At 38.3% G+C, this 10,950-nt stretch overlaps 6 protein-coding genes across 6 annotated transcripts; 3 read left to right on the top strand and 3 right to left on the bottom strand.

Annotated features, from left to right (window-relative positions):
* Positions 1-86: 86 nt before the first annotated feature.
* On the bottom strand, positions 87-416 carry TpMuguga_02g00153 (uncharacterized protein; the record flags this gene model as incomplete). The annotated part of the gene is made up of 2 exons (XM_759629.1): positions 87-224; positions 393-416. 2 exons carry the CDS (start codon positions 414-416, stop codon positions 87-89), a joined length of 162 nt encoding a protein of 53 aa, XP_764722.1.
* Positions 417-482: 66 nt separating this feature from the next.
* TpMuguga_02g00152 (putative integral membrane protein) lies at positions 483-1,840 on the top strand (the record flags this gene model as incomplete). The annotated part of the gene is made up of 2 exons (XM_759628.1): positions 483-858; positions 888-1,840. The coding sequence occupies 2 exons, from the start codon at positions 483-485 to the stop codon at positions 1,838-1,840; spliced, it is 1,329 nt and encodes a 442-aa protein (XP_764721.1).
* An 85-nt stretch (positions 1,841-1,925) lies between these two features.
* On the top strand, positions 1,926-5,010 carry cpsf-2 (Cleavage and polyadenylation factor 2 C-terminal family protein). Its single transcript, XM_759626.2, has 5 exons — positions 1,926-2,201; positions 2,234-3,306; positions 3,446-3,549; positions 3,579-3,955; positions 4,104-5,010. Exons 1-5 carry the CDS (start codon positions 2,029-2,031, stop codon positions 4,882-4,884), a joined length of 2,508 nt encoding a protein of 835 aa, XP_764719.2. The 5' UTR covers positions 1,926-2,028; the 3' UTR covers positions 4,885-5,010.
* On the top strand, positions 4,996-7,520 carry TpMuguga_02g00149 (Zinc finger C3HC4 type (RING finger) family protein). The gene is made up of 2 exons (XM_759625.2): positions 4,996-5,193; positions 5,228-7,520. The coding sequence occupies exons 1-2, from the start codon at positions 5,131-5,133 to the stop codon at positions 7,319-7,321; spliced, it is 2,157 nt and encodes a 718-aa protein (XP_764718.2). The 5' UTR covers positions 4,996-5,130; the 3' UTR covers positions 7,322-7,520.
* Positions 7,521-7,539: 19 nt separating this feature from the next.
* Positions 7,540-9,778, bottom strand: TpMuguga_02g00148 (HSP70). Its single transcript, XM_759624.2, has one exon. It carries the CDS (start codon positions 9,553-9,555, stop codon positions 7,612-7,614), a length of 1,944 nt encoding a protein of 647 aa, XP_764717.1. The 5' UTR covers positions 9,556-9,778; the 3' UTR covers positions 7,540-7,611.
* A 124-nt stretch (positions 9,779-9,902) lies between these two features.
* Positions 9,903-10,875, bottom strand: TpMuguga_02g00147 (uncharacterized protein). Its single transcript, XM_759623.2, has one exon. It carries the CDS (start codon positions 10,795-10,797, stop codon positions 10,294-10,296), a length of 504 nt encoding a protein of 167 aa, XP_764716.1. The 5' UTR covers positions 10,798-10,875; the 3' UTR covers positions 9,903-10,293.
* Positions 10,876-10,950: the final 75 nt, after the last annotated feature.

Raw genomic sequence — 10,950 nt, 5'->3', positions numbered from 1 at the left:
TATATATAATTTTTTGATATTACACATTTAATAAAACGTTAACACATATGAGTTTAAATTATGTATTAAAAATGAGAATTAAAAAATCATGGCGAATTAGAGGAATCACTGCTAGATTCTACGCTTTCATCCTCATTTCTTCCTATGACATCCCTTAAAACTAAATCGAACCACGACTGATTTCCCAGTTCCTTATTTGAAATTACCAACAGTGAGAATATTCTCTTCAAAATAAATATCATAATTTTATTTACACATTTGTATATTATATCGATTTTTATTAGTAAATCGTTTATGTTATAATTGATGGGGAATGAATAAAAGATATATTAGCATATCCTGTATTTTGTTTTGTAGACAGTATTATGTCGTAATATATGTAATATTTATACTGTTTTAATTTTGTTGTAACACATATTAAATGTGTGACTAAATGACTACCGTAACTCGATCAATCTTCTGTCATACACATTTTTAACAAAATGGCCGAAAGAACCGTTTCATTTCTAGATTCAGAAGAAGATTATCATAAAGAATACAGAACTGAACATTATAGAAGAAACCATAATTATAGAAGTGACGAAGAAAGTGATGATAATTATGGAAGAAGTGACGAAGAAAGTGATGAAGAAAGTGATAATAGTACGGGGCCATCTTATCGCAGAGAACTGACTAAAACTAAGTTAGAATTACTCCAGCCTTTATATAAAAATAAGACGAAAGAAATAGACATCGATGATCCGATTTGTAGAAAAATCTTACTTATTCAGGATATTCTTAATGAGTTCCCTGAGCTGGAAACTAATTTATTAAACTCCATTACAGGTGGAAAACAGAAACCTAGAAGAGGTTTATCAAGTATGATTTATTTACTCATTATGTTTTAGGAAAATTCTTTCGTCTTTTGTTTGGTTTGTTGTTTCTCGCACTGATGTATTTGTGTATTTTTATCCTAGGATTAATAGTTTCATCTTATCTTTTATCGCCAATTCCTATAACAGGTTCGGTAATGACTAATTATATGGATCCAACTATGGAAAATGATTTACAAAAAATTGTCCTAGTACCTCCAACTGAGAGTAACAATATATTAAAAATCAGAGGCAGTTTCAAAGTTTCTTATAACTTGTACAATAATACATTTTTTTCCGGAGCTCTTTCTATCTTTGCTCATGTTTCCTATCTACCTCAATCTGGAACAGCATCTAACTATGAGAAATGCTTTGGCGATTCTGTATATAAATATATATACAAATACACGTATAAAAATGTGAAGAATGGGAGTCTAGAGTTCTTTAACAAATCAGAATATAACACTAATAACATGTCACTTAGAGACGACGATGTTCTGAAAAAGAAAAGATTTGGTAGTCTAATAACATTAGAAAAGGTAGAAAATGAAAAAAGTATGAATATAAAGAGTGTAAATGTTGTCGAAACAACGGTTTATAATGCCTTTTTTGAGCATCCTCTGGCCTCTAATAAAATTGAAATTATACCGAAAATTTCAAGAGGATTTAATAAAATTGTGATTTTAGTGACTTTGGAAACTGAGATGGATCCTGAAAAGGAGGAATACATGACTAACAGAATGATGCGGGATTGCAAGGATAGTGGTTTCTTAACTCTGAAACTGGACTCTAGTTTACAAAGTTTTGATACCATGTTATTTAGCGGAAATATGTTACCTACGAGTTTTTTGCCGTTTTCCGTACCATGTATTATTACTTCAAATAAGGAGATTCTGGACAATGTGGCTTCTATTGCCAAGAATCAAAGGGTTCTGTACAACAGACAACAATTTATTCTAAAGAAACTAAACACCTCTCTTAATATTTAGTTTAATATTTCAAAATGTATTATATGTGGCGAGAATATTTTAATTTTTTCATTTTTAATTTATATGTTTAATGCCCTACACAGTGTATGATTCATAATACCTACCGATATTTCAACACTATGTATTTTTTAGTTTATATATTAAACGGGTGAAATTTTCCTGAATGTATTTTAAAATATTAACTAAATATGAATTTAGTGAACGTGGAACCGCTAATCCACGGCGGATTACTAGCAACTAAAATTTCCTTTAAAATCCAAGATAAAGATGGAAATTACGATAAAGATAATTTTTTAAATGTTTTATTAAACTGCGGCTGGTCGTTAGATTTCAGTGAAGAGAAACTAAACCTATATAAGAGGTGAGTTAATATTGCCCTAATCTTCACTGTAGTCACGCTCAGAATGTCGATGTCATACTAATAACTGATGGCGACTTTGTACATTCAGGCGCCCTGTTATGGTTGACATCCAGATTCCTAGCAGAATCAAAGGGGAAGTCGCCTAAGATACTGTGTACAGAAGGAACATATAAATTCATGAGAGCTTCCTTAATAGATGTGTTAGAAAATGTAACATTTACTGCTAATTTCGGATATTACAGTATGGATGATTTGGAACTTTTAGATGCAAATTGTGTGAAACTGAGATATAGTGAGACATTCTGCCATCTGAAGAAGTTTCAGAATCTTGATGTTAAATCATGTTTCTGTGCCGTGAACAATGGATACTCCGTAGGAGGAGCAATTTGGAAGATTTCAGTTGGATATAACACGGTAATTTGCGGAGACAAAATAAGAATATACACGGGCACTTTGTTAAACGGAGCGAACATTAACGATATCCTCAGACCAGAACTGCTAGTCCTCAGCCATGAAGATGTTGAAACCCCAAAGCATGTTACTGATCCTAGAGGAGTTCGTGTGTGTGAAGACATCAACAGTTTAGTGGATATGCTCTTTACAACTCTAACCAAGGGAGGTAACATTTTGTTCCCAATGGATGTTGATTATACATTAATTAACCTCTTAATACACTTGAATATGATTTGGGCTACATCGCAACTATCGCAATTTAAAATAGTTCTAGCCTCACCAATCGCTGATAAACTGCTGTTATTCATAGGAACATGCCTGGAATACATGAAAACGAGTATTTTCCACAACTTTATCAAGACTCTTTGGAATCCCCTGATGGACCTCAATCACATTGAAATTATCACCTCACTGGGCCAGCTGTCAAAGTATAGGTTCAGACCAACTGTGTTCATATCAACGACGTCTAACGTGGATTTCGGGTTCTCTAACTTTCTGTTCCTGGCTATTTCTTCTTACTACAAGAACTTAGTAGTACTCACAGCACCTAACGAGTCAGTAACTAAGTATGTTTACAACAGAACCAAGAGCGGGTTCCATCCTCAATATAAACTACAAATTAATTTAAACTACAAACATGAAGATAAACAAGGTAACTTTTGTAGATAAGCTCGAATAAATATATATTAAATAGTTTGATACTATAAATCGTTTGATACTATAAATCGTTTGATATTATAAATCGTTTGATATTAAAATATTTTAAGTAATATTTACCAAGTGGTGAGTAGATAATGTGTTAGATTTGGAAGTAGAAGAGGTGGAAAAGGATCAGTCTGGAGATGATGTATACCTTCAGAATTACTCTAATTTATCAGGACAGGCCCAGTTTCACGTAAGTCGGTAACAACCAAATTTGTTTAGATGAATGTGCAAAATTCGGAACTGGATTCTAAGAATATTCAAGACTATGGATTACCGTTTAATGATTTACTGGCGGACCCTGCAAACCCGTATGGGTATGCAGAACTGCCAGCATACGACGGCGAATTCGTGTCTGAATATAATCCACAGGAACAAAGTGAAAACTCACAATTGGACGATTATTACAGAAAGTACTTGGATGACCCGAAAAATAAACTATTTGATATGGATAACACAGACGAAGCTTGCCCGAAATCAGAGTTCATGACTAAAAAGTTCCCATTCTGTGTCAAATCTGACATTTGCCTAGTAAACAGCCTGTCTAACACATTAAAAGAACCGCAAATGCCAAGCCTTCTATATCGCATACAACCAAGGTATATTATCTTACATAGAAAATATTTCCACCTTACAAGTTTCCTCATTCAAATTTACACCATTATTCATTATTATTTATATTTAATAATTTGTATGTTTGTGGAAAAAATATTTGTTTGTGTCGGTGGTGAATTTAATGTTTATTAGGAACGCTGTGTTGATACCGACGTCAGAGTCGTCGTTTGTAAGTGAAAAGTATCTGTCTAAGTTACTGAGGTGTAAGCTCCACTCCTTCTACGGAAACAAGTTGGTAAAAAATGAGCCAGAAAATGAGAATTTGGAAAATAACCAGAGCCTCAAGTCCCTAGTGTCCGTTGACTTAAATTTCAATAACTTTCCAGTTTTACTGAATTTGAACCTGTTGAAGGCGGTTCGGAATTTTTTCAACAGGCCGCCCCCGACGGAAATCGTGAGAAGAAAATCTGGAAATTACCAGAGCATAAACTCGGTGTTAAATTCAATAGAACAGTGGAAATATAAAAATAACAGAGTGAAAAGCTGCCAAATCGTGGCGAAACTGACATGTGTTGAGGAATCACAGCAGGACCCTCCAAAAACAAATGTTCTCGGCTGTCACACGTTCTGGTCCGACGATAGTAGCAGGAAATCTAAATTAGAGTTAGTGGTAGAGGATGCGGAAAATTCTGAAACAGCCGGGAAAACCGTAAAAGTAAAAAAAAGCGTAGACTCAACGCTCCTGGTAGGAGATGTTAGCATGTCAGACTACGCAAAGTTTCTGGATGACTGTATACCCAACTCCGTCAGCATGGTAGCAGGCTCGGCAGTGATAAATGACAAGGTGATTGTCTCCAAGTACTCAGATGCGAGTTCTAACCAATGGGTGATCGAGGGAACGCTGGATCCCAGCTATTATCTGGCCAGGAAATTGCTGAGAAAACTCCATAACAGGATCGAGCCGATTTACTAGAAAGATAAGGGCGCAGTCTTTGTTTTGCAAGTTTTTTTGCTCTGGATAATCCTCGTTGCTTGGTTATTTTTTACATTCAAGCACCACATCTAATTCAGTTTTTAAATTTTAATTTTATCGCACATTTATTCTCTAATTATTTGTATAAATATGATTTTTGCTTGTTTTTAATAATGGTACACCGAAGGACGCAAATTAGGCAGGATTACTGGAAGATTGAGAAGGTCTGACGTTTTCAGGCGAACCATGGCTTTGAAGAAGCGCTCTAAAGTTGATGTGTCCCCCTCGGACAAAGAACTACCCTTAAACGTAAGTTCCAAGCTCCTCCACATCATTATTTCAGAATCTAACGCTCTACGAACAAAATAATCATCAGCTTTACAAGACTTTGGAACAGTATCGCAAGGATAACGAGGCACTAAATCGCAATAATGTAATTCTCTCGAGGAAAAATGACCTTCTAGAGCATCTGATGGAGTCAGTCTCCTCGCTTTGGGATTCTCTGAACTCAGATATTGATATTTATATATCCCGACAGGTATCTGAAGGTGAATTGTCAGATTCGGGAGAAAAACACGGGAAAACAGACTCAAACGGTACTCCTGCAAGTGACTTTTGGGAAAAAATGATCAGCACTAATTTCCCATCCATATCACCTGGAGATCCTGACGGTGATGTTGATTTTAAAGAGTTAGATTATATCTTTGATAGTGACGAGTTTTTAATTCTGTCAGACCACTACGATGAGTTTGAGTGGAGTGAAGCTAGAGACTCATTTTTGAATACCAAAATACACCTTTTCGAGTCGAAAAAAAACGCCCTCCTCAGATCCCTAAAAAACTGCACTCATAAATCCTGCTCTACAGACGCAGGTTTCATAAACATTTTAAAATATAATTGTCTCAATTACTGTAAGTTATTTTTCATTTTGCATAATCGGTACAAAGCTCTAAAGACTAAGTGTAACACTAACAGAATCGAGCTCTCCAGACTTAGCAAGCAAGTCGCCTTTTTAAAGTTTGAGCTGAGGACTTTCACAGGCCACGATGGCAAGAAGGAGTCGGAGCTATCCTCCTCTAGCGATTCCGATAACGACACTGTCAAAGTTGTTGAAAATGTTGAGGAGGTCACCGAGGAGATGATCCTCGGCTCTTCCCTCTACTCGAGGCTGTTTAACTATGCCAGGAACATGGATAAAGAAATCTCCAGACTGGAGTCGGATAATTCTGACCTGAGGAACAAGATTTCTAGCCTTACTGAAGGTCCTTCAAACCAGGTGATGAAGATGAAGCATGATTTTGAGAAATTTGTCAGTGAGATCAGTCAGAAGGTTTCCTCATTTGAGTCTCAGTACAACAAGGATTCTAAGGAGCTTGCGTTTTTGAGGGAGAACTACAGCATCGTTTCCGAGGAGCTGGACCAGTACAAAAACGAGCGAGAGAAGATGGTCTCTGAACTCAAGAGCCTCGAGACCAAGATGACCAAACTTCTTCATCAAAATGCCTCCATTTGTAAATCTATCTGCTCTACAACTGAGAAATCCTCCACCACCAACGCTCTCAACTCTACCTGTGATAAAAATTTAGATTCTAAATCCTCCGGTGATAAAAATTTAGATTCTAAATCCTCCTGTGATAAGAATTTAGATCCCAAATCCTCCTGTGATAAAAATTTAGATTCTAAATCCTCCTGTGATAAGAATTTAGATCCCAAATCCTCCTGTGATAAAAATTTAGATTCCAAATCCTCCGCTGAAAACGAGCTTGATTTTTACAAGGAGCACCTGCTAAACATTAGTGAAGAGCTTGAGGACGTGAGTTCCGCCTTTGAGAAGAAGCAGCGGATGTGCGATGACCTAATGCGTCAAATTAATGAGGCTTCCGATACTCGGAAGATTTTGGAGCGACTTCAGGACTCTCACGCCAACTTAGTAAACCGGTACAACCAACTTGTTGAAAACACCAATGCCAAGGTCGCGTTGAACTCCAAGAAGCTAGAAATCCTCGAGACCTTGCTTCAGGACTATAAGCGCAGTTGGTCTTCCGCTTTTAATCGCGGCGTTTACTTGCAGCACCAGCGCGACGTTGCTGTTTCCGCTGTTTGCGAGCTTCAGTCTCAGTACCGCAAGAGCTGCCGTTCCCAGAAGGCGCTTCAGGACTACTTAGCTTCCGTCCGCACTGGCGTCACTCGTTCCTCCAGTCTCGAGTCCACCATGGGCGAGGTTGAGAACGTCATTGAGCAGGAAAACACCATTCTCAGGCGCAGGATGACCTGCACTGTCTGCTCTGAGAACTTCAGGGACCACGTCATCACCAAGTGCGGCCACGTTTTCTGCCACGACTGCCTCGCCAACAGCATCAAGACCCGCAATCGCAAGTGTCCTCAGTGTAAGATTACCTTTGACAAGAACGACACCCAGCGGCTCTTCCTAGATTAATTTTCTAAATTTTGTACTCAATATTGTCACTTTGTAATAATTTCGCAATTTGTGATTTTCATAGATTTTTCTAATTGCTACGGCAATTTTAAGTGATTTTATCTTGTAAATTACACACAATTCCCTAAATTCTCTACTTTATAGGATACCTCCTATAATTTAAACTAAACTTAAATAATCTCTACAAAAGCATATAAAATATGTAAGCGTATATTTTTATTAATAGATTAGTTACTACCATTACATTTTCTTTTGCATATAAGTGATAAAATGAGTAAGAGATAATGCGCTTAGTCCACCTCCTCAACAGTTGGTCCTGAGGATGAGGAGGGTGGAGGGGCTCCGCCTGGGAACCCAGCGCCCATGTCTGGTCCGGCGCCTGGTGCTCCGCCTGATTGGTAGAGCTTGGTCACCAGTGGGTTGCATACGCCTTCAACGTGTTTGAGCTTGTCTTCAAATTCGTCGTGTTCGGCTAACTGGTTGGTTTCAACCCATTTGAGTGCTTCGGTGATTGTGTTGAGTGCGTTGTCAACTTCGTCGGCGCCCAGCTTCTGCTTAACCTGGTCCTCACTGAGGGTGTTCTTCATGCTGTAGCAGTAGTTTTCAAGCTTATGTTTGCTCTCAACGCACTTCCTGCGCTTCTCGTCCTCCTCCTTGTACTTCTCAGCCTCCTCAACCATTCTGTCAATTTCTTCCTGGCTCAAGCGGCCCTTGTCGTTGGTGATGGTGACGTGTTCCGACTTTCCAGTCGACTTGTCCATGGCGGTGACGTTCAAGATACCATTTGCGTCAATGTCGAAGGTGACTTCAATTTGAGGAACACCTCTTGGAGCGGGAGCGATTCCTGTTAGGTGGAACTTTCCGAGCAAGTTGTTGTCCTTGGTCATTGCACGTTCACCTTCAAACACCTGAATCAAAACACCTTCTTGCCTATCCTCGTTGGTTGTGAAGATTTGGTTCTTCTTGGTTGGGATGGTTGTGTTTCTCTTGATCAAGACAGTCATAACACCACCTGCGGTTTCCAAACCAAGCGACAATGGAGCGACATCCAACAGGAGCAATTCCTGGATCTTCTCAGACTGGTTTCCAGACAAGATGGCGGCTTGGACTGCTGCACCGTAGGCAACTGCTTCGTCTGGGTTGATTGACCTGCATGGCTCCTTTCCGTTGAAGAAGTTCTTGATGAGGGTTTGGATCTTGGGAATTCTGGTACTTCCACCGACTAACACGACTTCGTGGATGCTTCTCTTGTCAAGTCCTGAGGACTCAAGTGCCTTCTCAACTGGAACCAGTGTGCTTCTGAACTTCTCGTTACAGAGCTCCTCGAACCTTGCCCTGCTAATGGTGGTGTTGTAGTCAATGCCCTCGTATAGAGAGTCGAGTTCAATGGTGGCCTGGGTTGAGCTTGAGAGTACTCTCTTTGCACGTTCACAGTGGGTCCTTAGTCTCCTTAGAGCTCTCTTGTTTGATGAGATGTTCTTTCCATTGTTCAAGCGCATGAAGTCGCGGACACAGTGCTCGACCAAGAGGTTGTCAAAGTCTTCTCCACCCAAGTGAGTATCACCTGCTGTGGCCTTGACTTCGAAGATACCATCTTCTATGGTCAATATGCTAACATCGAAGGTACCACCACCCAAATCGAATATTAAAACGTTCTTCTCACCGCCGCCCTTCTTATCTAAACCGTAGGCTATGGCTGCTGCAGTTGGCTCGTTGATGATCCTCATGACATTGAGTCCGGCTATGGTTCCGGCGTCCTTGGTTGCTTGTCTTTGAGAGTCGTTGAAGTAGGCTGGAACGGTGATGACGACGTCCTTGACGCTCTTTCCCAAAAAGGCTTCGGCTATTTCCTTCATCTTGGTAAGGACCATGGAGGATATCTCCTCTGCGTGGAAGGTCTTCTTTTCACCTTGGAAGGTCACTTCAATGTTCGGCTTTCCGTTTGGTCCGTTGGTAACTTTGAATGGCCAGTGCTTCATGTCCTCCTGGACTGTTCTGTCGTCAAACTTCCTGCCAATGAGCCTCTTGGCGTCGAAAATTGTGTTTTCTGGGTTACGGGCTTCTTGGTTTTTTGCTGCGTCACCGATTAATCTTTCGGTGTCAGTGAATGCGACGTAGGACGGCGTTGTCCTGTTTCCCTGGTCATTTGGGATGATTTCTACGTTATTGTCCTTGTATACCGCCACACAGGAGTATGTGGTACCCAAGTCAATTCCAATTGCTGGTCCTGTCATCTTTAAATCTATTCTACAAATAAAACAATACTTTATAAATTAATACAAAATGTGTTCTGGGCTTGGAACGATTCTTTGAAAATTTTGATATTTTGCTGTGGAATCTGGTAACGAAATTCGAGACAATTCAACGGCAAAATATGTTAGAAAACGAAGGTAAGTATCGGATAATAAAATTCAATACTAGCGAGAGACTTTAAAAACTTTCACTGAAATGTCGAAATATATATTATGTGTACATTAACTAGTGAATTAAATTGGTACGGTCAACTGGGGTAGTAGGTGTCACTTAGGGAAATACGCCACATAAGAAAATAAGTTTCTACGTTAAGTGTCACATGTAGGGTTAACTGGCAACTTTTGAACAAAAAGCAGCCTTTAAGTGGCACCTCTCTGCGACACCCCTTATAAGTGGCAACTTTTGTGTACTTGATATTTTTTAGGTATATTAACCCCTAAAGGGGACATGTATATTAAAAACACATGCAGGGTCAGGGTGAGGAATCTCCTCCAAAATATGTATAAATACATTTTAAATCAAAGCATTATTCAACAATATTTTAAATCATTATAAATTGGATAATTTATTTATCAACTGTGATATCACAGTGACTGCACATCCTTAGATATATACTTGTAATTTATTTTATAAATGTTATCAAACACATTTATTATTCTATTAAAATCCATCTTGTAATTTAAATATATTTACATTTTATGGTCAAATTGTGAAAAACTTCACACCCTTTTGAAAACGCCATATCTTGTTTCCTTTTCATTTTTATTTTTAAAAATTGGAGGTTTGATGGTCTTCATGGGTCTTGGAACTAGATTTTTATTAGAATATACTTTCTTAGAGCTGTTTCCGAGAGTATTCTTTTGATTTGGAATCTCAGATGGCACATCCTGTTTGAATGATTCTGGATGAATTTCTGTATCGTTTATAATTTCGGACAATTTTTTTAAATTTCCCAGTTGCAGTTCATTTGACGCTAATATGTGACTTATATATTTTACAAACAGTTTCTCATTCTCGACCTTAGCAGTAAGTGTGTCGACGAGATCATTGACCTCAGAGAAGACCCTGAAAACCTCTTCAAAAACCTCTTTATATTTCTCATTTGGCTTGTCTGACCTTAAATCTAGTAAACCCTTTATAGTATTTATTTTTAACTTCACTTGATGCTCCAGTTGCTCCAAGATTCCACTGCCATTCTTTGACGAATCATCCTTTATTTCCATGTATTAACATAGAATTGAGAGGACCACTTATATATTTGGGTGTATAATAAATCATGAATAGTAATTAAAATTGTGAAAATGGGTTTGTTAAACTGAGAAAAATCAATATAGTGTAAAGTATAAACGGAATTCTCCACAAAATAGTTATTATTA

The sequence above is a fragment of the Theileria parva genome, chromosome 2 (assembly GCF_000165365.1).
Source record: "Theileria parva strain Muguga chromosome 2, complete sequence, whole genome shotgun sequence".
Taxonomy (NCBI): domain Eukaryota; phylum Apicomplexa; class Aconoidasida; order Piroplasmida; family Theileriidae; genus Theileria; species Theileria parva.
Note: the sequence above shows the minus strand (reverse complement) of the source record. Positions and strands in the feature narration are given on the sequence as shown.

Coding starts and splice junctions, on each gene's coding strand:
- cpsf-2 (XM_759626.2), top strand. CDS start 2,029: ATGAATTTAGTGAACGTGGAACCGCTAATCCACGGCGGATTACTAGCA. Junction 2,202..2,233: donor AAACTAAACCTATATAAGAG/GTGAGTTAATAT, acceptor TCTTCACTGTAG/TCACGCTCAGAATGTCGATG. Junction 3,550..3,578: donor CAGGACAGGCCCAGTTTCAC/GTAAGTCGGTAA, acceptor AAATTTGTTTAG/ATGAATGTGCAAAATTCGGA.
- TpMuguga_02g00149 (XM_759625.2), top strand. CDS start 5,131: ATGGCTTTGAAGAAGCGCTCTAAAGTTGATGTGTCCCCCTCGGACAAA. Junction 5,194..5,227: donor ACAAAGAACTACCCTTAAAC/GTAAGTTCCAAG, acceptor TCATTATTTCAG/AATCTAACGCTCTACGAACA.
- TpMuguga_02g00148 (XM_759624.2), bottom strand. CDS start 9,555: ATGACAGGACCAGCAATTGGAATTGACTTGGGTACCACATACTCCTGT.
- TpMuguga_02g00147 (XM_759623.2), bottom strand. CDS start 10,797: ATGGAAATAAAGGATGATTCGTCAAAGAATGGCAGTGGAATCTTGGAG.